Source organism: Fukomys damarensis, unplaced genomic scaffold (assembly GCF_012274545.1).
Source record: "Fukomys damarensis isolate Sample0158 unplaced genomic scaffold, DMR_v1.0_HiC HiC_scaffold_23, whole genome shotgun sequence".
NCBI lineage: Eukaryota > Metazoa > Chordata > Mammalia > Rodentia > Bathyergidae > Fukomys > Fukomys damarensis.
In genome coordinates, this window is record NW_022900935.1 from 43,903,686 (window position 1) to 43,929,473 (window position 25,788).

At 57.9% G+C, this 25,788-nt stretch overlaps 1 protein-coding gene and 1 pseudogene across 3 annotated transcripts in view; one reads left to right on the plus strand and one right to left on the minus strand.

Annotated features, from left to right (window-relative positions):
• Tp73 (tumor protein p73) overlaps positions 1–13,355 on the minus strand; it is a 42,465-nt gene extending 29,110 nt beyond the window's left edge. For all 3 annotated transcript variants that reach the window (XM_010627808.3, XM_010627812.2, XM_019207976.1), the window contains exons 1-3: positions 13,277–13,355; positions 5,524–5,622; positions 5,139–5,259 (exon numbers count right to left, since the gene is read on the minus strand). In XM_010627808.3, coding sequence (XP_010626110.1) covers positions 5,139–5,259; positions 5,524–5,609 — 207 coding nt within the window. In that variant the 5' untranslated portion in view covers positions 5,610–5,622; positions 13,277–13,355. The remainder of the gene's footprint in view (positions 1–5,138; positions 5,260–5,523; positions 5,623–13,276) is intronic.
• Positions 13,356–22,889: 9,534 nt separating this feature from the next.
• LOC104864707 lies at positions 22,890–23,712 on the plus strand (annotated as a pseudogene).
• Positions 23,713–25,788: the final 2,076 nt, after the last annotated feature.

A 25,788-nucleotide genomic window follows, 5' to 3' on the forward strand; every position in this document is an offset into this window, starting at 1 on the left:
GGGAGGCATCGCACCTACCGTGGCAAGGTGCCGCCGGGGGTCACCGACGTACAGCATGGTAGGCGCCTGGGGGTCTGCACACGCCGGGGAGCCGGGGTGCCGCTGCGGGACGCGGCATGGGTCTGGGTGGCTGGGGAGGGCGGGGGCAGAGCTGTGGCCGCTGGGCAGGCTGAACCACGGGGCTGAGGCTCCACGGCTAGAGAGGCAGGAGCCAAGGATGCTCCGGAACATGTGGGCTGTTTGTTGGCATTTTCGCGTTTCCCATCTCCCTTACTCTGTCAACTGGCTGCATCCAACAACAAAACCTGCAGCCCAGCCCTCTCCCCATGACTATTCACTGCCGGGCAGGCCTCGGCTTGCCCAGGATGTGTTGGACGGCACCAAGGAGGCTGGGGGGGTGCGGGGCTCGGGGACACTCTGCCTGCACTGCTGAGCCCCCGCCCCGGGGACACGCAGGGCCACCGCCCTCCTGTGGGCAGCAGTGCAGCCCCAAGCCCAGCCCGAGGGACCTTGGAGTCCAGCGCCCAGCCACCCCAGGGGGAGACATGGTGCTGCCAGCCTCCTGCCCAGGGAACTGGGGTCCATGGGGAACGGAGAAGAGGCATGCACCAGGAGACCTGTATCTCTGCATCCCTGGTCTCAGCACCCTAACAGGCCGCTGACTCACCTGCTGGGCACCTAAAGACAGTCCTGCCGGCCATGCCGCCTGCCCTTGCCACGCCCTGATGCAGGGACCCCTGGGGACCCCATCCCAGCCACCTGGTTAGCACCACTCCCTTGTGGGAGTGTCTGTTTCTCCACTCTATTTTAACGCTCTTTGGCGCAGAACTGCCCTTGGCAGAGGGTCCAGGACCTCCCTGTAGGCACGCAGGGGACAGCATTGAGAGCCGTGACTCCCAGCCATCCATGCCAATTGCCAAGCCTCCTCCCTCCTTCCCGGCAGCTGTGGCTCCAACAGAGGGCTGCTGAGCCACGGATGCTCATTCCGGGGCCACGAGAAAAGACGGCACTTGGCACTGGCACTGTCCTACCAGAGGCTGGGCTAGGAGACATGCTCAGGGCCTGGGACCCAAGGAGGGCAGGGCGAGCCTCAGTCTGCACGCAAAGCCCTGATGTCTCCATGTGGCCAAAGCTGAGATCTCAGGTCACAGTGAGACAGAAGAGAAAAATGAGCTTGGTTTGAAGACAAAGGCAGCCTGGGACGATGCCCATAGGGGTGTTCAGTGGGCCCTGGAGAAGCCTTGGGGGACCCGCAGCCTCCTTCCCTGGTCACGGGGCGCTCTGGCTTCCAGAATTAGGATGGCTCTGTCCAGGGAGGCACAGAGGCCCTGGTTTGAGTCCCACCCCATGCAGAGCGACACAGAAATTGTCAGCTCTGGGCACCATCTCAGGAGATGGGTGGAGCAGGACTGGTAAGGCCCCAGCACAGGGCGCTTGTGGCCCTGCAGCTCCCATGGGTAGAGGGGGGATGGGGGTAGGGACACAGGGGCCCCGAGAGCAGGGAGGGACCAGCTGGGGGCATCTCAATCCACAGCACCCTGGCATCCTGGCCCCTTAGAGGAGGGGGATGGACCTGGGGGGGTTGTCCCCAGTCCCCAGAACTGCCCCACCCCCAGCATGGCCTGGCTGCCTCCCCCCACCCCCAGCAGCCCTCAGCACCTGCTTCTTTTTTCTTTACTTTGCTTTTGTTTAGCTTTGGTTTTTGCATCCCTGCAGCTGGAACCTAGGGCCTCTCACATGCTAGGCAAGGGCTCTGCAATGGAGCGACACCCTCAGACCTTTCTAATATTTAATTTTGAGACAGGGTCTTGCTAAATTGCCCAGGCTGACCTTGAACTCCTGATCCTCCTTGCCTCAGCCTCCTGAGGACCTGGGATCACAGTGGGCACCACCAGGACTGGCTGGGCACCAGCTTTGCATGTCCCACCCACCAGGACTCCACCTCACAGGTCCCCCACAGGACACGGGTGGCAGGGCTGAGAACCAGCACCTCGCACTGGGCAGGCAGCCTCAACCCTGTCTGTCTCAGGAGACTGGACTGAGAGCTGGGACCCGCGCAGTGCCTGGGGTCTGGGTGGACTCCCGGCCCTGGGTGCCCTAACCTTCCTTGGGCTGAGTCCCCTTCCTGGGCCTGGGGAGAAACCACAGAGGCTCCCTGGCGAACCCCCCACTCCTGAGCTCTGACTCTGGCATGTGACCCCTGCTTGCTCCCACAGGCCCTGGGGCGGAGGCCAGGGCCTTCTGTCCTCTGCTCCCCCATCCAGCTCCACCCCCACAGCAGCTGTTGCCAGAGAAAGGCGGCAGGAGAGGCGGGAAGAGCGAAGATGAGGAGGGAATGGCCCGGCCACTGCTGAGGGTCCAGGAGGCAGGGGAGGGCAGCTGTTGACAGAGACCCGAGGCCTGGCCTGTACTGACTCCCTGGTCCTTGCTCCCTCTCCTGTCCAGGCTTGCGTCCACTCTAGTGTGTCCCATGGCATCCTGAGACTGGGTGGGAGGGGATCGTACCTCAGGGAGTCCTGGGTCACAACCCCCATGCTGGCTCTTGGGGGCTCCATCCTCTCCTGAACCTCCCGAGGACACCATGGACAGCACCCAGAGCCCCAGGCCTTCCTGGGTCACCCCCAGCTCAGCTCCTCTTACAGGACTGGGCTGTTGGAGAGATCTCTGAGCCTTATGGGCCAGCACCGAATCCCCCACCGAGGACAGGGACCTGCTGGCCAGGACCACTGGGGTGAGGGGCATAAGCTCCAGACATCACCCCACCCCTCACCCCAGCATCTGTCCCCTGCTCCCTGCCTTCAGGACCTGGAACCTCTTGGTAACCCCATTTTACAGTTGAGGAAGCCAGGAGGGTCACTGAGAGTTCAAGGCCAGCAGGAACTATACAGTGAGATCCTTTCTCTAAAGTTAAATCTAATTTAAAAAATAAAGGTCCCAGGGCCAGGGATTTAGCTCAGTGGTACTGTCACCTGCCTCACAAGCACAAGGTTCTGAGTTCAATTCCCCAAACCGTAAAAAAATAAATAAATAAAGGGCCCCAAGACTGTCCAGCTGAGAGTCCACGGTTTTCCAAACCCGGGTAACCTGGCCTCCAGTCCCCCATACCCACCATGGCCTGGGGAACCCCATGTCTCCTGCAGTGGCCACATAGGGCTCCCCCAGGAAGCCCTTGCTGGTTCCAGGCCCTGGTTGACAGCTTCCCCGAGGGGCCTAAGGACCAGACCCTTCCACCCACAGGACCTTCACTGCCACTCCAGGTCCCCCAACCTGGAAGCTACTGCAGCAGGACTGGACATCCCACCCACCCAGGGTCAGTCCACTGAGCCGTGCCCCTGCTGTCAGCAGGAGGGCTGGACAGCCACTCAGCAGCCCGAGGGACTGCTTTAAAAATGGCGCCCACATGCTTGCAAGGTGTCTGGCTTGCAGCGTGGCGGTGCTGTCTTGCTAGATCCTCCGTGACCGACCACAGTGTGAGCTCCACCTTTTGGCACACATAGCCCTGGGGAACATTCGTCACACCTCCTGGGGGCCCCTTGAGGAATCAGCAACCCCAACTCCTGGCCTCAAAAGCGGGGGGACACGAGCCAGGGAGATGGCCAGCACCTTGACAGCTCCTCCAGAGACCCCATGTGCTGCACCCGCACTCCCTCCCCAGGCCAGGACCCCACCACACCCCAAGAACTGCTCCTATAGGGGCACCAGGGCTGCAGTGTGGCCTGTGCTCTCCTGCCCTGGGGGCGCTGGGCCTGTGCTGTGCTGGGAGCTCACGCTGGCCGCCACTGTGCTCCTGCTGTCCCCACAGGGGTGCTCACACCATTCTCGCCTCTCCAACTTAATAAACAGCGTGATGGTGACATCCAGACCTGATCTCTCTTTTCTGCCCCGGTCAGCTCCAGCTCCTGCTGCAGCCAGGCCAGGCCTGTCACCATCACTGTCACCCCAGCTTCAGCCCTGACCTTGGTGTGAGGCTGCCGTCTGGGGACTGTGGGCATAGGCGTCAGGAGGAGGCCCAGGGAGTCCCCACCTCGAGAGCCGAGCTGCGCCCCAGGAACTCGGGCATGGCTCTCCCTGGCATGTCGCTGCCTGACCAAGTGGCCATGTGCAGAGGCACAGGCCCCACCCCGTGACCCTGTGGCAGGGCATCCTGGGATGGGGCGGTGGCACGGCTCCTCTTTCTCCAACAGCCCCAGGAGTCCCTGCTGCACAGCTCTGTGCCGTCAGACCCCTGTCCTCTCAGGGAACTGGGTTCTGGGTCCTCCTCTTTGTGGCCTGGTGCCAGCAGCTGTCCTCTGGACCTGATATCCAGGATAAGGGAGGGAAGGACAGTGTCCCCCCTCACTGCGCAGGGCAACACCACCAGTCGGATCCCCAGCCCCCTGCCCCTGCCTCTAACTCTGTTTCCTCATCTGTAGAATGGGAATCTAACAGACACCAGGCCAGCAAGCTGTCCGGTGGCCAGCCACACCACCAGTAGCTTGGAGGAGCAACAAAGGGGCTTCCGACTGCCCTCCTGTCTGCCAGCAGCAGAGGGCTGCAGCAGCCTGGTCATGTGGCCTCATGGTCCCCACCGCTCCTCGGGTGCCACCCCCCCATGGCCTCGGGCAGGGTATACTGGGAGGCTCTGGCTTCTGGGAGGAGCTTTAGGGGACGGGGGCCAGGTCCTGCACACTCCTGGCTTGCAGAGGGTCCCTTGAGCAGGATGGGACGTGGGGCTCAGAGATGGCTAGTGACCATGTGCACACCTGTAGGAGGCAGGCCTGCTGGGCTACTGGAAAGGAGGGCTCTCTCTCCAGGGCACGGGGGTGCCGGCAGGGCTGGGTCCCCTCCACCAGAAGAGGTGGACAGCTCAGGGGGAGCTGGGTACAGGGAACGCTGCAGCCATGCAGCACTTGGACCAGCCATACCTGAAGCCCTTCCTCCCCAAGACCTAGCCGCACCCAAGGCCTTCCTACCTTGGGTCTGGCCATGCCCGGAGCCTATTGGACCTCTGTGCTCATAGTTACCCCAGCCAACGTACTTTGCAATTCAGCTTCCTGGCAGACCTGGTTTGGCACCTGAGGGCCTGCCCATACTGCGGGCACCCATGACTGTCAGGCCACCTCAACTGCCCCATGTCCCCTCCTCCACCGCACACTCACCATGACAGGAGTGGTCATGTCCTCCAGGTGGAAGACGTCCATGCCGGCCTCCGTACCGCCCACCGCTCCCGTGTTCCCCTGTCTGGCCTGTGAGAGGTCGAAGTAGGTGCTGTCTGGCTCCCTGGGCCGGGGAGAAGGACACAACCATCAGTATCCAGCTTGGGCGTCCCTCAGATGTCCTGAGCCCTGTCCCCTCCTGCCCCTCCCACTCTGGTCCTCCACCTGAGCACACGGCTGGTGGGAGAATGCGGAGGCATGGCAACACATGGGCTGGCTCTCAGCCCCTCCTGGCCCCAGAAAGAGCCCAGCTCCAGCCCTGAAGGCCCCAGGAGCACAGCCCGGCCCCCACCCTACTCCAGCCAGTGGGGCTGAGGGTCCTACTCACAGTGAGCTCCAGAGGTGTTCAAAAGTGGAGCCCTCATCAGGGGCAGTGGAGGAGGCCTGGGCCATGTCCTGCACGCCGCTGGCCATGAGGCTGCTCACGCTGGGGAGAGAGGATGCGTGAGGCTCAGACACGCCCCCAGGGGCCAGGCTGGCAGGGACCCCTGGTGCTCAGGCCTGGCACCCTGCCCGCACAGCCCCCTTGGCCCTCTGCATCCAGCCCGTCCTCCAGGCCAGGCAACTGAGGCCAAGGTGGCAGTCAGGCCTGCACTCGGGTCTAGCCCAGGATGCTGGGGGCAGGAGCTCGCCGAGCACCCCGGAAGTGAGGCAAGAGCCACAGCCCTTCGCATGGCTGCCGTGGGCCCAGGAGAGGAACTGAGAGTGCCTGGGCCTCTGGGGGAGCTGTAGGGTCACTACTATGAACCCCGAGGCTGTGGACGGGGTGGACAGCCCAGGTTTGGGGCTCCCCGACACTCACCCTCCTGGTAAGAGCACGCAAGGGACACCCCAGGCTAAGGGTGGCCTGGGGCCTGACTCCTCCCACTGTGCCTCTGTGACGAGTCTGGGATCCTGAATCCCCCCACCCACTGTGGAACCACAGGCTGAGGACAGGGACCCGGCATGGAGGGTGGGGTGCCTGGGCACTGGGTGCCACTGGCCTCTGTCCCCATTGTGGCCCCACCATGGCCCTGACTACCAAGAAGAGCCAAGGCCCTTGTTCTGTAGCAGGAGGGAGGGAGGGAGGAGAGCCCAGGCCCATGCTGCCCACTGCCCCCACCTGCCGTGGAGATCAGTGTGGCCGCGCCCTTCAGTTCCCAGGCCGGCAGGCCCAGACACGCCTGGGGCTGGCGGGGCGGAGGCCATGGCCTGTGAGCTGCCTCTCTGCCCTGGTCCCCAGGCAGGCGGCACTGAGGGAGGCCAGAGGCACTCTCCCAGGGCCGACGTGTGGGCCAGGCCATGGTCCTGTCCCCTCCACACAGAGGCCCATCCCAGGCTCAGAGGTAGAAGCCGGCAAAGGTCCCGCCATCCCTCTCACTTCACCCTGGGGTCCTTGGGAAGGCTCTGGCTGGCTCCCCAGTGTGGATGTGAAACCAGGCCCAAGATGTCGCCTCCCAGAACTCACTTCTGGGAAATGTGCAGAATCCACAGTCAGAGGGACAGGAGGGAGGGCAGCCACAAGACCTGGCTGTCCAGGTTAGGACAGTGCTGGGGACAGGCACAGATGATGGCCCAAATGCCAGAAGCCCAGGAGTCAGTCCCTTTCACATGTTAAGTGATGTCAGGTGAATTTCATGGCAATACAACTCAGTTTGGGTACTGGGGATTGAACCCAGGGCCATCATGGGAGCCACATTCCCAGCTCTTTTTTATTTTTTATCTTAAGACTCTAAGTCTCAAAGTTGCACAGCCTGGCTCCAACTTGTGATTTTGCCTCAGCCTCCCAGAGTGCTGGGATCACAGGTGTACACCACCATACTTGGCTCATTTTTTTAAATTTAAAAATTACAAGGTGGGGGTGTTGTGAGTTGTTTTGGAGGTTCATTTGGCCACCTGGAGAAAACAGATCTGTCCTCACGCCTGTCCAACTCCTCACCACCAGCTGACATCCCATGCTGGGCCAGGGATTGGGACTGATGTCTCAACCTTCGGTTAAGGTCCTTGAGCCCCCATCCCGCACTTCTGTTGAGCAGCCTGGGGGACAAGGCTGGGGGCCTGCCCTCACCCCTGAAGCCTACTCCACCAGGACCCGCAGGGACGGCTCCACACACACTGGAAGGTAGCAGGTGCCCTGGGCTTGGAAACGAATCAAACACTGGCCTAGGACTTGGTGATAAGGGGCGCAGGGCTCCAGGAGCAAACTCTGCTCATAACCCTACACCCCTGCCTCCACTGTGCCCACTCCCTGCATGGAATGCCCAGAGCCCCTCCAGCTCACCTCGGGTGCCTCAACCCCGCTGTGGCCACACCTCTCCCCAGCCCCTGTCTGCAACACTCCCTTTTGCCCCAGGCCCTCAGAGGCCCCTCAGTACCCAGATCCAGGTTCAGAGGCCACCACTGCCTGGGAGAGTCCCTGTGTCCAGCCTGGTGGCCCTTCCCTGGTTTCTTCTCACTGCTCATGGTACCCCATTGCCTGCTTCCTGCTCTGTGAGCCTGTGACTATCTCCCCAGACACACAGGTCAGAGACAGAGATGGAGAGACACAGGAGAGATGGAGCTGGAGAGACAGAGGTGGGGGGGGACAGAGAGAGAAACAGGGATGGGGGACAGAGAGATAGAGGGGGTCAGAGAGGGGGACAGTGGGACAGAGATGGAAGAGAGCATGGGCTACCCGTGTGCCCCTGAGCCCAACACCTGGGGTCATGGCAGTGGCTCCTGCCCCAGTTAGGGTCACAGCAGTGCACTATGCCTGTGCCATGTGCCCAGAGTGGCATCATTTGAACTCTCCCTCCGTAGTGCCTGACCTGGCCCAGCTTCCCAGCACTGGGCCTTGCTCAGCTCACTGACCCCTGCACAGCACCCGGCCACAGCCCAAGCCTCTGCTACCACCACAGGAGCACCAGCCAGTGCCATCCCACTTGGGGTGGAAGGCGGCAGAGGGTTGCAGGCCCCACATGTGTGAGTCTAGCACACAAAGTCCTCACTCAGGCTGCCAGGGTGCGGGACCTAGGGCCGGCCCAGGACTCTGCACAGCCTCCCTCCAGGCTTGCCCACCAGGTCTCCCCTGCCCCCCTTCAGAAAGCCACCCCCCACTGGGATCCACTCCAGTTCCTCCTGTAAAGAGGGTCCAAGGCAGGAGTGGTTGTGTGCGCCTGTCATCCAGCACTCGGGAGGCTGAGGCAGGAGGATTGCTTCGAGTTTAAGGCCAGCTAGAGCTATGGATCAAAACTCTGTCTTAAAAATCACAGAAACAGGGGCTGGGATGTAGATCAGGGGCACAGGGCCTGTCTGGCAAGCTCGAGGTACCGCCCCCAACAAATAAATAAATAAACTAGTGAAGAGAAGAGGGAAAGGGACATGGAAACCGAGCAGGATGGACTTACAGGATGCCAAAGAACAGGAACTGAAAAGTTTCCACCCTCCCTGGAAAACTGAAGCAGGCACTCTCAGTCAGACCCAGGTCCCCACAGGGACTCAGGGACAAGGCATTGCTCTGGTGGAATGGTGCCACCCAGAGGCCCCACAGGTACAGACCCATTTCAGGGCCCAGCCCCACCTGCAGCCCCACTCTCCTGGCCCTGTAGCAGGGACCTGGATGCCACATTTCTGGCAGGAGAAGAAACCAGCAAGATCTCCACAGCCCAAAGCCAGGCCTGCGCTGGGTTCCGGCTCCTGGGTTCCAAAATGGTCACATCCCGAGGAGTCCAGGGGTGGGTGTGATGCAGGCCGGGGAGGTGCGGCACCGGCAGCTGGCCTCTCCCTGGCCGGGGACACCAGAGGCCCCATCCCTGCCTGAGCTCCCAGAGCTGGCACAGTCACCCACTGGCTGGCTCTGCTGTCTCAGTGAAGCAGCCTCAGGCTCTGGTTTTCCAGTCATCTGGAGTGGAAGGGCGGGGGTGTCTGGGCCCCACTGGGCAGAGAACAGGGACGCCGTTGCATGACACCTTCATGCCCAGGAGGCCTGAATGTCAGGTCTATGGCTTCCACAGTCCTGGCTGGTTTTCCACAGGGTCCCCGGATCCCACACCAGCCAGTTCAGGGATGAGCACGCAGAGACCCAAGAGACTTGCCCGAGTGACTCAGGTCTCTGCTGAGCATGGTCTGTGGCCAGCCTCCCTCCACCCTGCCTGCCCACCTGCTTTCATTTTCTGTGACTTCCTGACCATAGCCAACCCTCCTCCTGGCTGTCCCCGCACATCCCCGCACATCCCCTCACTGGACCTCTGTCCCGTCCCCTTTGTATCCCCGTCCACGTACCCGGCTTGTGCTGACCCCACCCCATCCTCCAGGCTGGACTCCACCACCGGCTGACACTGAGCCTTGGCATCACTAGTCTGCCTCCTCAAAGCCTGGTGGGAACTGCGGACACAGGTGTCACCGACTCAGGTGAGGGTGAGGCCTCTGGTCCTCATTCCCCAACCAGTCACAGACAGGGCTCAGAGACCCCCACCCTGGCCAGAGCCCACAGTGAAGGTGGCACCGTCCTTGGGTCCCACCCCCACCGTGAGGGCCCCCACACACCACCCTCTTTCCATGGACCCTGAGCAGGGCTGTCCACGTTCTCCCACGGTTAGCAGGGACAAGTGGGAAGGGCCCTCCCTGCCTGGCCTCCCAGCCTCCTTCCTGCTCGGTGATGCTGGCCCCGCCAACTGCTGCCTTCAGGGAGCCAGAGAGACTGAAACCGCAGCATGGCAGGGCCCGCATCACCTCTGCCTGCTCTCAAGGGGACCCAGGAGGCCTAGAGCCAAAGAGCCACTTGCTGGCAGCAACTCAGGCCGAGTAAGCAGACACGAAGCCACATGGCCCTGCCATGAAGGGGCCACACTTCCGGGCAGCGGCAGGGCCCAGTTTGGTAGGAGGCTGGAGCCCCCGGCCTCCCCCAGGCTGCTCTCACCGGCCGGGTGCCTCTTCTCAGGCCGGCTGTGGCCTCTCCTCCTGGTCTCTCGGGTCTGGCCGGTGGTGGCCTCGATGCCTACTCCTGAGGGGACAGGAGAAGCGCAGACCTTGTGCTGGGGCAGCCAGAGCCGCTCCTGGTGGGCAAGAGCCCCCCGCTGCCTCTGTGGCTTCCTTGGTCCCCGGAAGGTGAGGACGGAGACAAAATTAGCTGCCCACCCTGGCAGGGCAGGGCGCCGTGTGAAATGCAAACACTGCCAGGCACCCACAGGGCGGCCTCCCTCCTGGGCCGACGCCACGGAGGGGGATGGGAGAGGGCAGACAGTCCCTGGCCACCTTCTTCCAGTGTGGGAAACTCTGAAGTCACCGAGTTCTGTTCCAATCCAGGGCCTGGCTCAGTGTCTGCGTGAAGCAGGCAGCCACCCTTGGGCCAATGGGGCACTGGGGGTGACTTCGGGAAGGAGACAGAGGGTGACCAGGCCCATCTGCAGCACACCAGACCCCCAGGCAGAGGGGCTCGGTTGCAGCCAGATGAAATAAATCCCAGAGCCCCTAAGTCTCCAGACAGCTGGTGACCCCATGACACCCCAGACAGCAAGTGCGACTGAGGCTGGTTTGCCCAGAGGGAGACAGACACAGAGAGGCCAGGCAGCCCCTGCACGCTGCCAGGCCACCTCCCACCACATGTCCGGCCTGACCCCGGCCACATCCAATCATGCCAGGAAAGGGCACTGCCCCCTTGGCCCATCCCCACCCTGCGTGCTGAAGTCCTGTTGGGACACAAGCACCACTGTGAGGCTCTACACCAACCGGGCGTGGACCAGACTCCCCCTGCACCCTGTGAGAGCCCCTCTGCCACCCTGAAGTGGAGTGGCCTTGGGCAGTGGCGTCCTCCTCCGTGAAGCAGGGTGACAGTGATGCAGGCCCCATGTCAGTGCCACCTGTGAAGACACAGCCCTGAATGGGAGGGTGCTGGCCTGGCACAGACACAGTGCGGACACAGGGCACCATGGGGTCGAATAAGCCAGGCCCCAGCAGAGGATACAGGGCAAGAGACAGAAGTGCGGGCCTGGGGACAGGGGAGGCGGGCTGTGTCCCCTCCAGTCAGCACCGAGTCTTCCCACCCTTGGAGGTGCCTGCTGCAGCCCCCTGTCAGAGTCACCCCACCTGAGACCTCTGGGGGTCAGGACAGCTGCAAACCAGTGGGCCCAGCACCCCTTCAAATCCTCTGGTGTGAGGGTTGGGAACAGACCACCCAGCCCTTTGGGAGCCAGATAACTCATGGCACCATCGTCCTGGGGAGGAGCAGCACCAATCACAGCCCTGCACCTTGGTGACAGTGCCGAGAGCGCAAGGCACAGATGGGTCTGGCAGGTGGGAGTTCGGAGGCCCTAAGGGCCTGAAGGTGTGGATTTCTTCTGGTGGAGCCCCAGGGGAGCCTGCAGAGGGGCCCATGGGACAACCAGCTTGCTCAGGGCTGACCCTGGATGACCCGCCCTGGGCTGCCACTGCCCCCAGGGGCCGGGTGGGGCCTGCACATGGGAACTGGTGCATGTGACCAGTGGTCCTAAGGGGTTTTCCTGGCAGGACCCAGGGTGACACCACCACCGCCAGCCTGCTGTCGTGGGGCTCACCCGTTTAGCCCAGCAACACCCAGGACCCAGCCAGGGTCCCCATCATGACACTGACCTCTGTCCTCTATGGCCTTCCTGGCCTGGCCGCTGCCTCACCTCCCACTCTGGAACCCACCCAAGTGCTCCACACCAAGTGCCCGCCCTCCCCTGGTGACCATTACACCACTGAGCACCAGTGGCCTCTGCCTGGCTCCCGCGCCCTGGGGCCCATGGGCCCCAGAACGCCCCACGGCCCTGGACTGGTGGGAAGTGAAGTCAGGGCCCATTCACTCCCAGGGGCACTGCCTGTGCCCTGTGAGCAGCGCCCCGCTGGGCCGCACCCAGGTAACCCACCTGTGCCTCCACCCAGCCCTGAGCCTGAGGCTATGGCCCAGTTCTGCGGGCGTGGGCTCTGCAAAGGTGCCCTACCATAAGAAGGTAACCAGAGTGCTTAGCATACAGTTGGCGCTCAATGAAGTGTGGGGAGAGCATAAACGAGTCTGCCCAGCCCTGTGGAGCTGCAGGTCAGAAGGGCCCAAGGGCATCCTGGCACAAACCACATGGGTTAAACCTCAGTTTCTGCCTTGGTTCCAGAGGCCAGCTTGTGGGTCCCCGTCCTGGGGTCTAGGTCTGCTGAGGGTCCAGATTGAGGGCCCCACCTCAAGGAGCTGGCCCTGGCAATTGCAGAGAACGGACCTCACACCATCCCCAGCCCATCAGCATTCGTGCCTTAGGGGAGACACTCAGAGTGGCTGGGAGATGCACCCCAACAGGAACAACTCACAAAGACCCCAAGCCTGCCCTGCTCCAGGTGTGCTTCACCCAGCAGGGCTGCCGGGGCTGCTGGGGCCCCTGTTGGAACTCGGGGACCAGACATAGGGCCCAGCCCCTGCGTTTTCCTGACACCTCAGGGGAGCTGGACACTGGGTTTCCCCACCCACCAGCAACACGTGCACAGGCTCACATGAGTACCAGCTCACACGAGCACACTTCTACACACGTGTGCTGCACACTTGCACAGGCACACGTATGCATATGTGAACACAATCACTCACACACACTGTACTCCCTCTCCTCGGGCTTGGCAGACCCCATGCCCCTGACCTGGGCGCCTAAGCCATGTGTGCCCCCGAGTCAGCAGCAGCGGGCAGACCTGGAGGGGGTGGGGAGCCAGATGAGTGGGAGGGAGAGCCTGGGGGGCAAGCTGGACAGGGGATGGGAGGCTGGTCAGTGCTGCGCCACCCCATGAGGCTGGGCAGTGGTGGCCCCCAGCTGGGCAAGGGCCAGGACAGGGCGCCTGGGACAGAGCCTGGGTGGTCACTTGGTGCCTGCCTGGTAGGAAGTGGAGTGAGTTCTTGGTGGTGCCCGAGCAACTTCTGCCTGGCACAGAGGAGCAACCCACTTAGGGCAGGAGGCTTTTCCACAGTGCCACACATAGCAGGTCGTCCCATCAGGGCCACCACAGTCTGGCAGCCCCCCTTCCGGGGCACCTCATTCCCAGGTTGCCAGTGGAGGCTGTGCATGGTGGTGCTGCCCCCCAGAGCCCGAGGGGCCCCTGCCCTGGGCTCAGGGCTGGCTCAGCACCCATCCTACCTTGGCAGGCCTGGCCCCGGGAGGGTCGGTGGGGCCGGGTGGACGTGGCCCCGGAGGCCCACAGCTCCTGCAGCCAGGCGGTGGCAGCAGCGTCTGGTTTCCTAGGTGATGACATTGGAGTCAGGGAGGCTGGGCGGCTGTGTGGCCAGCCTGGAGCCCAGGGCAATCTGGGGGCGGAGCGTGGCCCGGAGCCCTGGGCCAGGAGCCTGCCAGCAGCTTGCACGTGCCAAACTGCCCTGACCCAGACCCGCCTCCTCACAGGGGACTTTGGCCACAGTGCACCAGATATCTCCACTCAGCAGCTGGGACAGCGGCAGTGGAAGGGGCTGTCACACCTGCCCGTCTCTGCTCCCCACGGCCAACGTTACACAGGATCCCATGAGCCAGGCACAGCACCTGCCTGCCTCTCACTTTCCCTGTATCCCTGGAGCATTAAGAGCTGGTCCTGTGTATCATTTTCCTTCCCTGCAGTACGCCTGGATGTGCTTCCAACAGATAAGGGCTCAGCCTCCTAACTGGGAGATCAGGTCTGGGCTGCAGCTCAGGGGCAGTGCTTGCCTAGCATGGATGAGGTCCTTGGTTCAAGTCCCGGTACCAGGGAAGAAAAATTAGCCCCTTTTCCCCAAATGAATGTAGGCATTATGCATCACAAATGTGTATCAATAAAAAATATAAAAACATTAAGTCTAAAGGTGTAGGGAAGGTGGGACAGGTAGGGGAAGGGTAAAAAGGGAAAAGAAAAAAATGTGAGATAATGAAAAGATGGAAATAAAGTGGTTGTAGATGGGGAGGGGAGGAGGGGGTGAAGGGAGGGCAGGGACAAGGGAAAAAACAAACAAACAAACAAACAAAAAACATTAAGTCAAAGCATGGAAATACTGATGTTCATCTGCTTTTGTCCTACAGCAGCTATGCTGAATTCTGAATTTCCAAGCCCAGGTTTTTCACTGCCAGTAGAGGACTTTGAGGACCACTCCACACCAGCCTGGGGAGATAGATCCGTGTCATCTTTCCTGTCCCACCACCGCTGTACCACAGAAACCTCAGGCCAGCTCTGAGCAGACTTGGCCACAGGGACTTTGCAGATGGCATGAAGGTAGGGTCTTGACATGGGGACCAGTCCAGGTGGACCAAGGTAATGGCAGGGTCCTCAAAAGAAGGAGGTCAGAGATCAGAGAGGAGAAGGCACCACCTGCCACCTTGGGAGACAGGAGATGCCAGGAGCCTCTGGGAGCTAGAAAGGCCTGGCAGGGGGCCTGTCCCCTAGCACCTCCCAGAGGAACCAGCCCTGCCTAGACTTCAGCTCAGGATCAGAGTCCTGACCTCCAGTCTGACCACCAGGGCAGCAGAAAGCGCATGGATATCATAAGCCACTGAACTACAGCAGCCACAGCAATGTACACAGTGCCACAAAAGATGAATTTGGGGGCTGTGGCCTGCATTGATTTCCATCTGGGTGCCCTGTGCATGGAGCACTTGTGCCCGAGACTCTGCATGATACCCAGTGCAGGAGGCTGTGTAGGGTGACACTCCCAGGCCAGACACAGGAAGGGAGGTGAGTGGGACCTAGCACCAGGACGCAGGCCCCCACCTGCTCCCCAGGGCCCTGAGGCCCTCTGAGAGATGCTGGCCAGTGTGCCTGGGCTCTTCTCAGCTCCCTGGGCTGGCAATGGGAATACAATGTGGCCCCCAGCTGTGAGTGGGGTGCTCAAGGAGGAGCTCAAACCTCTCCACCCTGAGGCACCGGCCAACTCTGACCTTTCTGCGCCTCTTCACCAGGACTCGGGATCCAGGGTGCGGTCTCCCCACAACAAGGTCCTCACTGAACCACAGTCACTTTGGCCAGGTGAGAGACACAGCCACAGCACAGGGATTGAGTGTGAACCCTGGGAAGTTGATTCTGTGCCAACTGAAGACACTCTCAGGCAAAGATCTGTCTTCTGAGTTGGGCATGGGGGAGGGCGGGGTGCATGCCTGTAATTCCAGCACTGAGGGAGGCTGAGGCAGGAGGATTGAAATTTCAAGTCCCCCAAGGTGACTTATTAAGACCTAGTCTGGAAATTTTTGTTTTGTTTTTGGTACAGGGGATTGAACTCGGGTCATTGCGCTTGCAAGGCAGGCCAGAACCGCCGAGCTAAATCCCCAACTAGTCTGGAAATTTTTTAAAAAGGGCCAGGGATGTAGCTCCATAGTAGAAAACTCCTGAGTTTGATCCCTGGTACCAAAGAAAGAAAGAAAGATCTGTCTTCTGTGCCCCATGTGCAGGTCTGCACAGGACTGTAATATTGACTATGCCCAAGGCAGGCTGTGAAGTCAAACCCACAAGTGGCTTGGTTTTTGTTTGTTTGTTTGTTTTTTGGTACCGGGGATCAAACTTGGGTCCTTGCACTTGCAAGACATGCGGAGGAATCACTGAGCTAAATCCTCGGCCCTACAACTGGCTTGTTTTGAGAAGTCTGGTTAAAGCCTTGAGTGGAGGTCAGAGTAACTCGCACCCAAATTCCATTCCCACAACTAAAACCTCCGGACTAGAAGGACAGTGTTCTAATTGCAGCCATATATTTTGTCTATTCAGTTCCTAATTCGAGAACGCCTTGTCTTGTCCTTTGTGAGCCTTGTTTACATTCACTTCCGTAGAAACTGCACATAGCTTGCCTTTATCCCAACTGATAGCCAATAAAAGTCAGGGCCCAGGACTGGCCAGTGCCTTTGTCGGTTGCACTGGCATTGGTCGTCCTGGCCCTTCTGTCTCTTAGTGTATTTATTTCTCAGGCCTGCGTTGCACACTGGGCAGGTGGGGACTGGAACTGACAGCTCATGGCAAGAAGCCCATACGATGTTTGCCCACTTCTGAGCTTGAGGGCTGCCTGTAGTGGCCCATTCCTGCTCAGAGCACATGGGACAGGCATCTCCCAGGTCGGAGGTCACCCTGGCTTCAGCCACAGCCAGAAGGGGACACCACCCTGTCTGCCTTGGTCAGACCCACCCTTGGGTGCTGGCTGCAGCTGCTCCCATATGAGGTGAGTTCTGAGAGTGCCTGGAGTCCAATGTGGGCACAGCAGGTTTTGCTTCTGGTGCCCCACTGAGCATTTACAATATTAATGTCAGTTTCCTGCTATCACCATGAAGGAAGCTGTCGCCTTCATTCATGGATGAGGAACTAAGGCATGAAGCAAGAGATTTACCCACAGCCAAGGAGCTCGATCAGCACAGATGGAAACAAGGACAGCACTGCCCACTGCCCAGCACCTGTCCCCAGCCATCCATGACTCCGCCCTTTGGGGACCCCAAAGAGGCTTGAGTGGGGGTCTTCACCAAGGCCCAGTGGCTGGGCTGTAGTCTGCTGGGCCTTCTCTGGCCAAGCAATTGCCCCTTGAGGTTGCCTGATAGGGACAGGGACAGTCTTGGGAACAGGCACTGGGGTGCTAGGAGACGCCATCCGTGAAGGACTCACACTCAGACAGAAACACACTCTGCCCAGGTGGCCAAGACCTGTCCCCACCTGGCCCCAACACCAAAGCAGGCGGCCTTGGCTCGGGGCTCGGCCTGCGTCTGAGGTCGAGAGCCCTGCGCCCCCGCGTGGCTCTGAATTCGTGCTCGTGGTCAGCAGCCCGCTTCCTGTTCACACTGTCTGACTGCGGAGTGGAAACCTCCGGGCACTCACTCAGCCACTCAGCCACTGGTGGCTCTGGGGGTGGAACCCAGGGCCTCACACGCTGGGCAAGCAATCTGCCATGGACCTACAGAAGCAGCCTTGGATCTCGGCTCTGAGCAACATCACTAAAAGGTAGGGCCTGGTTCCCCAGTTTCCAGGAGAAGGCATAGGAAACAGTCAGCGCTCAATAATCAACAGCAGATGAACAAGTGAAGTCCTAAGTGAGCTCCACCTGGCGCAGCCCCATGGCCCCTTCGCTAACTCTGGAAGCCCATGCCCTCAGGAAGCCCCAGGCCCTCTCTTCTTCAGAGCAGACAGGCGGCGCCGGGCTGTGTGGCCTGAGCTTCTACCAGGGCAGCTGCAGAAATTCGAGGGAGCCGGCTGTGGGCTGCCTGTCCCAGACCTCAGAGGTGCTGCACACTCAAGTCGGAACGCCTACAAAGCCAAGGCCAGAGCGGGGGCCCAGGGAGGGGCCTGCAGGTACTCGGCCCTCCTCTCTTGGAGGCAAAGCCTAGAAAGGGCACGAGTGGGCACAGAGCCGAGCCCACTGCCACTCATCCCAAAGGTGCCGCACCCACCTCGGCTGAGCCGCCCACTGTGGGCACTGACAAAATGGTCAGCGGAGTTCTACCCCATGGCTCATACTCAGGAAAGCTCCGGATCCAAATATGGCAGCAGGTCCAGGTAGGGCTGACTGGGTCTCACACCCACCCCTCCCCAGGCACTGGGATGGGGAAGAAGGGAAGAGAAACCGATGGAGGGAGGGAGCGAGGCAGAGGGGCAGAGACTGATTTGCTTTCTGCAGGACGGGAGACAGACCCCAGGGCCTTTACACTGAGCTGCATCCATGGCCATTTTTTATTCTTTCCTTTGAGACAAGGTCTCACTAAATTGCTGAATTGCCCAAGCTGGGCTTGAACTTGTGATCCTCCAGCCTCAGCTTCCCAGTGTGATTCCAGGCGTGTGCTGGGATTCCAGGCATGTGCACTGAGCCTGGCTCTGAAGGGACGTGTCAGGCAGTTACAGCAGATCTGCCCACCCAGGACCCTTCCTGTCCCTTGTTTTACGTAAACGACTGCACACTGCACCTTGGAGAGCAGACCCTCTCTGGTTCCTGTGTCCCTAAAACTCAGGCCAATCATGGAGGAACAGGCGGTGTTCTCAGAATTGCTTGACCTCCATCTTCTGACGGGCCAGCTTGCTATTTTTATCAGAATTCATCATTTTCACATTAATCCAATTAGTGTCCTGTTTACCAATGCCTCATTTTTAATTTGCAGCTTTATTCCGAAAGCTCAGGGACATTTTTGCAACGTGGGCCTCCTCCCTCATTACTGCCAAATAATTAGTCAGGGGCCTTGCCGATCAAAACTGAGGAGGAGCAGCAAGCCGGAGCATGCCTCACTCCGAAAGGGGGAGTGGCAGGAGGGAGGCTCTCTAATTAGGGGGTTGTTGGCAGCCGTGGGGGGGTGGGGGTAGCGGGGAGGCACAGAGGTGGTAGCAGGGTCCCACATACCCTACAGGAGCCCTCTCCTGCCACTGAGTGGCCCATAGGGTGCTTTCCCGAGGACCCCACGGAACAGAGGTGAGGGGCGGAGCTATCTTGCTCCAGGAGGACTCCTGCTCGAGGTTACCTGTATAACGGAAGTGCTTGCTTCCAGTTGCAGGCTCAATTTCCTCCTGTGGCCAATGGCCTGAGGGAGGGCCGCAGGGTTTCCACAGATGCATGGTGTTTCCTCTGTGCTGAGACCCCTCTCAGGCCAGCCACCTTGAACTGGGCCCCACAAGGGGCAGCACCTTCTCCCTAGCCAGCGTGCTGGCGGGCAACAGCCTTTGCCAGCTGTGCTAGGTGGGCTGCCCAACATGAACCTCTAGATCCTGATAAGCCGGGGCTGGAGACAGAGCCAGGAAAGTCACCTCTAAATTCCTGGAGACTTTTGAAATTGCAAAAATGTCTTCCTGCCCTTTTTTAGATAATTTCCCTTGCTGGCCTGAATTGTGTAAGAAACTGAGGAAGGAAATTTCTGGCAGGTGAGTCCTTCTTTTAAACCAGGTCCCAGCCCAAGGTGGGAGGGTCTTTAATGAGTTCCCTCACCCGATATCACTGGGCCCTGTACTAGGAATAGGGGCCCTGTGTCTTTGAGTGTAAGACTCAGTGAATGATTGTACATGTGTATAAAAACACAAGCAAGGGCCTGGAAGGCACAGGATGGGTGGGCAATTCCCTGCCCCCCGAGGCAGGCAGGTGTCACCCCAGGAGGAATGGCCTCCCCCATTAGCAGGTGACAACCCCTCCTGGGCTGGCACCTCCACGAAGCGGGTGAGCAATTAGAGCCCCCACAGCTCCTGCAGGGGGACCTGCCAGCTGCCACCAGGCGGGGACACATGGGCCTGGGGACCAGTCCTTCCAAGTCACAGCAACCCCCAGCAGGATGAAGAAGCCAGGCCCAGCACAGGCCCCGCTCCCAGGTTGGTAGAGGGTGGCACAGAGGAGGAAGATCAGGGCCCTCCAAATCCAAGGCATGACGGCATTCGGGAACAGCTGGAGTGGGACGGCCTGGCTGATCTCAGGCTACGTGTGACATAGGCTAGGGTCGGCCCTAGGGTACAGGGCAGCACCCAACCCCAGGCCAGGCCACTCTGCTGTTGGCTAGCCGCCCCAGACCGGGGGTGGGGGGAAGCGCCCCAGCCTCCACTTCTGTCAGGTAAGGGCGCTTCCTCCCACAGCTCCATCCTGCTCCACCCTGCTGCCTCCACGGGCTTGGGTGCTGGTGATTCTCTGGCTTCCTTCCTGTTTCCTGGGAGCCAGGGATGGAACCCAGGGCCTCAGTCACACCAGGCACTGCTCAGCCCCACATATGGGGGAAATGGAGAACCCTAACTATGTCACACACACCCAGCACGTTGAAACCAGCACAAACCAAACACTTCCTGTCTGGACCAGCACCCAGCCTGGTGCCCAAAGAGCAGATACAGACACAAGGTCGAGTTTCTGTCACAAAAGAGGGGCTTCCTCTGTGAACCCCCAAAGGGCCTGAAGGGTCAGCTGACCCTCCAGCCGCCCAGGTCAGCTGCCTCCATCCCTGAAGGGTTCTGAGGGGCTAACTGCGCATCCATAGCTTCCAGAGCGTCTGCCCAGTGCCCCCAAAGTCCCCTCCACAGTCCTGAGGCCTATGCTGGTGTTCAGGACACATCACCCCAACATGTGACCATAGCAGGCTCAAGTAGACCACCCCAAGCCTTCTCTTGAGCACACCAATTATTTTGAGCTGGTTATTATTTTTCTGTTTGTTTTCTGATACAGGGCCTCACTGTACAGTTCAGGCCGGGCTTGAACTCCCTATGTAGCCCAGGATGGCCTTGAACTTGCAGCAACCCCCCTGCCTCAGCTTCCTGAGTGCTGGGATTACTGGCGTGCTCCACCATTCCCTGGCATGAGCCTCTCTAAATTTATACTCCCGGAGGACAGGTGTGTGAACTAGCTCCTGGATGGTGCCCCAGCAGGACTCTTGGGTGTAAGCTCCCTTTCTTTCCCTGCAAGGGCTTGGCCCTTGATTCCCTGTCTGTCCTTTGACCAGAAGAGAGGACCATCTGCACCACTGGACCCTCCAAGGCTGCTGTTCACACCAGCCGCACAGACGGGCGGGTTTGGGTTCTCGCAGACCCGCATCTGTATAGGGTAACACGGGACCGAGACTAGGCAAGGTTTGCCTTTGGTTCTGAGTGTCTGGCTCTGTGACCAGTGAGAATGTGCCTCTGCCAGCTGGGGCTGAGGTGGGTTTGGAGAAATAGGTAGGAAGGAGACAAGGAAAATCACAATTTTTAAATTATACTTTTAAGAAGACTGCAACTAGCCGGGAGTGGTGGCCCAGGACTTCGAGCCCAGCACTCTGGGAGGCTGAGGCAGGAGGATCACAAGTTTGAGCACAGCCTGGGCAACTTAGCAAGACTTGTTTCAAAAAAAGGGCTGGGGTTGTAATTTAGTGCAAAGGAAGAGGAGGAAGAGAAGGAAGAAGAGGAAGAGGAGGAGGAGAGGAGTCGTCATCTACAACTTCAGGACCAAACTTATCCACACCTGTACACCAGGTCTTTACTCCCTAGACTTATTCATGCCTCTTGGCTTTGTTCACCTTTTTCTTCCAGGCCACCACACCTAAAAATCCCTTAAAGACACTCTGTCCCTATACGAATAGTTAGCAAGTAACAGGCGGCAACCTGACTAAGACAGACAGATCGATAGCACTGAGGCTGTAGCTCTGTGGTAGGTTGCTCACCTGGCATGAGCAGGGGCCTGGCTTCCACACCAGTGCCACACACACACACACACACATGCACATGCACACGTACACGCGTGCGTGTAACAGATTCAACAATTCCAAAGGATTTGGAGAAAAACAGATCACCCATCTTAAAAAAAAATACGATGTACAGGGCCTGTGCCCTTTTCCTGTAACAAGAGCCCTTACCTTTCTACCTGTGTGTGGCCCACCACTTCTCCAACCCAAACTTCCAAAGTCACAAATTCTGCAGATTTCCACCTCTGACGCCACCTATGCTTTCCAGGAGGCTGCAGGCTGAGACGCACCTCTCCTGCAGGGCCCGCACCCTCTTCTCTCCAATTCTACCTAAGAACCTCTTGTTGCAACTCACTGACTCATCTTGAAAAGTCTTGCCGGAAGTCAGTGACCCAGTCCCCTGCCCGTGGGTAAAAGGGTCCAGGTTCCCACCTCCTCACACCCTGCTGGGCAGCATCCCCTTAGGACCCAGCTGGGAGAGCAGGCAAGGGCTCACCCGGAGGGTCCCCCAGCGGAGAGTTGTTTTCAGCTCTGCCCTCCTATGCATAGCTCATCTGCCTTGCAAACTCTGTCCTGTCTCCCTCCCTCCTTCTTTCCCTGCCTCTCTTTCACTCTTACTCACTCTCTTTTTCTGCAAACCTCTACAGTTTGGGGTTTCTCCTTTCACCGTCTGTCCAGGGCTGCCAAGTTCCTAGAAATGAGCACACACACAAAAGCCCTGAGAGGAGGCAGGAGTGGGCAGAGGCTGAGACGTGCATAGGCTCATTCAGGACGAGGACTGAGACTCAGAGAAGGACAGACCCACGGAGTCTCAGGCCCTGGGTGTGGGGACCCTGACAGACCTCCATTTCCTGAGCCCGGGGAGAGAACTAGCCTTAGGATGTGGTCTGGGGAAGTACCGGGCAGCCCCTCAGTCCCCCACCCCTCTCCCCAGTGGCTCCCCTTTCTGGGGGGCCGGAAAACTCAGAGGAGCCCCGGTGTCCAGTGTTTCCTTTCTTTTTCTCTCTTCCCTAACTGCTCCTTCCCCTCCTGGTCCTCACTCCTCAAATCCTTTCACTCTGTGTGATGTTAATTAGTAGGGAGAGAGATGGAGGGGACCACTTGGAGGCAGCCTGGCTCCTCGTCTGGTGGAAGGAGGTGCCTGCCTCTCTCTGTCTCACCACTGTCACCTCAGTGCTCACTGGAGAGGAAAGTAGATCGCGCTGGCTAACAGCGTCCACAAAGACTCAAGTTCAGGCGTCCCCACTGCCCACCAGCAGCCCCACACTGTGTCCCGAGCTGGGAGGGGTCAGCCTGGTGTGGCCTTCGAAAGTCGTGCGTCTGACTGGCCCCACCCACAGCCGCCCTCAGTGCCCCCCTGAGGTGTCCTGGGTTGTTCCTCCAACCACCTGCTCCCTCCCTTCACCTGGTCTGCTTTTGTTTCTTATAACTTCAGCCTCAAGTCTTTGTCTTTGTCTAAAGCAATATGTGCTCCATAAGTGGCATCTCCATGGGAGGCTGAGGCAGGAGTATTGAAATGAGTTTGAGGCCAGCCTGGGCTACACAGCAAGACCCTGTCTTAAAAAAAAAACAAAGCAAGGAGAGCGGCAGGGAGAGGCGGCAGCGGGAGGATGAAGGAGGAGCGCGCGCTGCACTGCGCTGTCCTGAAGCCTGGCCATCAGGAATGTCTTTTCCAGGTCCTCCTCAGCGTATAAGGGATCGTGTACTAGATGATGGAACTCTGGTAGCTTCGGGGAGGCAGGGTCCACCAACGAGCTCTCAGCTGCACGATAACGAAGTAGCAGAAATACAGTGGTCTGAGGCCAGGACTCAGCCACGCCCATGGCGCCAGCAATTCCGGAGTTCACCGCAGAAGTCCAGGACGCCCAGGACTCGGGAGCGGACATTTCTGCCAAGGGTAAGACCCTTCGTGACGTCCTCCTGCTTTTGAAGAGTTCTGACTTCATGCCCCCTGACCGCACTCGGCCTTTTATCCGCTGCACTGATGATGATTCCCCAGAAAATGGTGTGAGTTCCGATGGGGGCCGAGTTCTGATGTTTTCTCAAAGAAAACAAGCTTATTGGCATTTCTCAGTGGGACCACACACAAGACTACAATCGTTATTTCTAAGCAAAAGGAAGAAATTCGCAGATGTGTGCCAGGCTTTTTCAAGAAGCACATAAATTCCTAGATGAAGACTCAGATTTTGATACAAAGACAGAGGGGAGGCTAACTGACTTCAGTCCATTTGGTGAAATCACGGATTCACTACTGCTTACTTGGGAAGAACTGACAGCTGAGAAAAACTTTAAAGGTGATTTTACTGGAGGAGCTGCTCAGAGCGGGACTCTCCCGCATCCCGCTGCACGGACTGTGGATTGTGGTCCACCCGGCCCCTACCTGAGCTTCCAGCTGCCCAAGGACTTCGTGGACCTGTCCACCAGGGAGGACACCACAGCTTATAGATTTCCTCAAGCTGAAAAGAAGTCAGCAAGAGGATGACTGAACAGAGTGCTAGAGTTCAACAGCAAGTAAAAGAGGCAAGCGTGGCTACCACCGGAGGCCAGAGCTTCAGGGACCTGAGCGGGTGGGGTGGAAAGGGCAGTGTGGAATCTGCAGCCTTTTATATCCATGTCATCTGGAGAAAGTGGAGGGGCTTTGCTACTTGTAAAAATAACACAATAAATAGATCTTAAACACAGGACACTGTACTGTTCTGATGATAAAATAACTTCTTATGAAAAAGAAAAAAGGGCTGGGAGGTAGCTCAGTGATGCTGCCGCCTTCCTGGCGAGCACACAGTCCTGAGTTCGATCCCCAGTATCACACACAAAAAAAGAAGTAGCTTAAAATGCTAACTATGCTTGGGTTTTCATGAGTAATGTAAAATTATTGTTAAAACGAGTAAATAAATAACTGTAAGTGGGATTAATGCTTATAAATATTCTTAACAAAATCTGAGTCATCAGTTGCTGAATACAAATTCAAGTATTCTTGGCTTCCTAAAGTGTTGATTTGGTCTAGTAAATGTTTTCATAAATTTTTCATGCATAAAAGAGGAAAGGTGTAAGATTGCTTCCTTCATAAAGCTGATAAGAGTTAAAATTCTAATACTATATAAAGAAAGAGAGAAAAAGTCTCCCTGGGGAACTGTTGGAGAAAACTCCCTCTGTGGGTAAAGAAGTATGAGCCCGCCTGCCTCAGTTTCTCCATGACAGGTGTCTCCTCAGATTTTCCCTTAACGGTCTTGGTGTGCCTCTACCACTGCAAATGTTTCTTAAAAAGGGGATTTTGCAACTAATCAAGCTGGGTATAATTAACAAGTTAGAGAGTTTCCTGTTCCTGTGTCTAAAGCAATAAGGTTTTCTTAAGATATTGAAACCCAGCCCGAGTGTTGGCACTCGTCTGTGAAACCAGCTCTAGGGAGGCTAAGGCAGGAGGATCACCACAAGTTCAAGGCCAGCCTGGGCTGCATATCTTGGTTAAACTTATAAAAACTAGACTAGGAAACCAAGGCTTGGTGTTACACCAAGATAATTTCTTGTGTTCTCTGCTGTTAATCTTTTTTATTACTTAAGAAACTGGGTTTTAAGATTTAAGATTAATTAAATGTTGGCTTGTGGTAAAATGTTTTCAATAATCAGTTTGTAACTGGTTAAATGAACAACTATTACCTCAGGTTACAGCACAGACTGTATATATCTGGGTCTAGAAATAGGTACATGTCTGTGCTTTCAGTCCCAGCTTCAGCTAATGTTGAAAAGTTCATAGTGCTAAGATTATATAACTATAGGGCTCTCTTCTCACACCTGGACCTTACACTTGTAAAATGGTCACAATATCTGGCTCTGGTGCTTTTGTACTGGTCACAGTCCAATCCTGCCACGTAGGCCTTGATCCGTGCCTGTGGGCTTTGACTAAACAAGCCTTTTGTGTTGCACACAGCAGACACACTCGTGTCTGGTGAGAAGTGTGTCTGTGGCCGTTAACACCGATTCCTCATCATGTCGCAGGTCTATGCACAGGAGGCAGCTCACATCAGGAATCCAAGTCCACCTTAGGGGCCAAGCCACTGGGTAAAGGCTTCTATACAGCCATGATTGTCTGTGAAATACATTTGCGCTCCTTCCTCAGCCGTATAAGCCTTCCAGAGTATGGGGATTAGAACACTGCCAACAAAACTCTGAATAATGAAGGACTTTTTCAGGCTCTTGTTTATGTGTCCTCAATGGTGTTATGATATTATATGGACCCAAAACATTCTGCATTGCAAGCAGTCACTATGACTGTGAAAGTCTGGGCATTAGGCACCTATAAAGTACATCTGTAAGCAAGTGCATTCTGCTTAGACACTTTATTTAAAGCAAACCCTCCCTACATTGTCCAGGGTGGGTTAGAATTTATTGACCCTCCTGCCTCAGCCTCCTAGAATGCTGGGATTACCAATATGCACCACTGTGCCTGGCAACACTTTATTTAAAAATCACAATTATAGATGAGAACTTAGATGATTTGATATTTTATAATTGGATAAAGATAACTTATTTCACAGTAAAATGGGAATTTCAAAAAAAATTTTCTT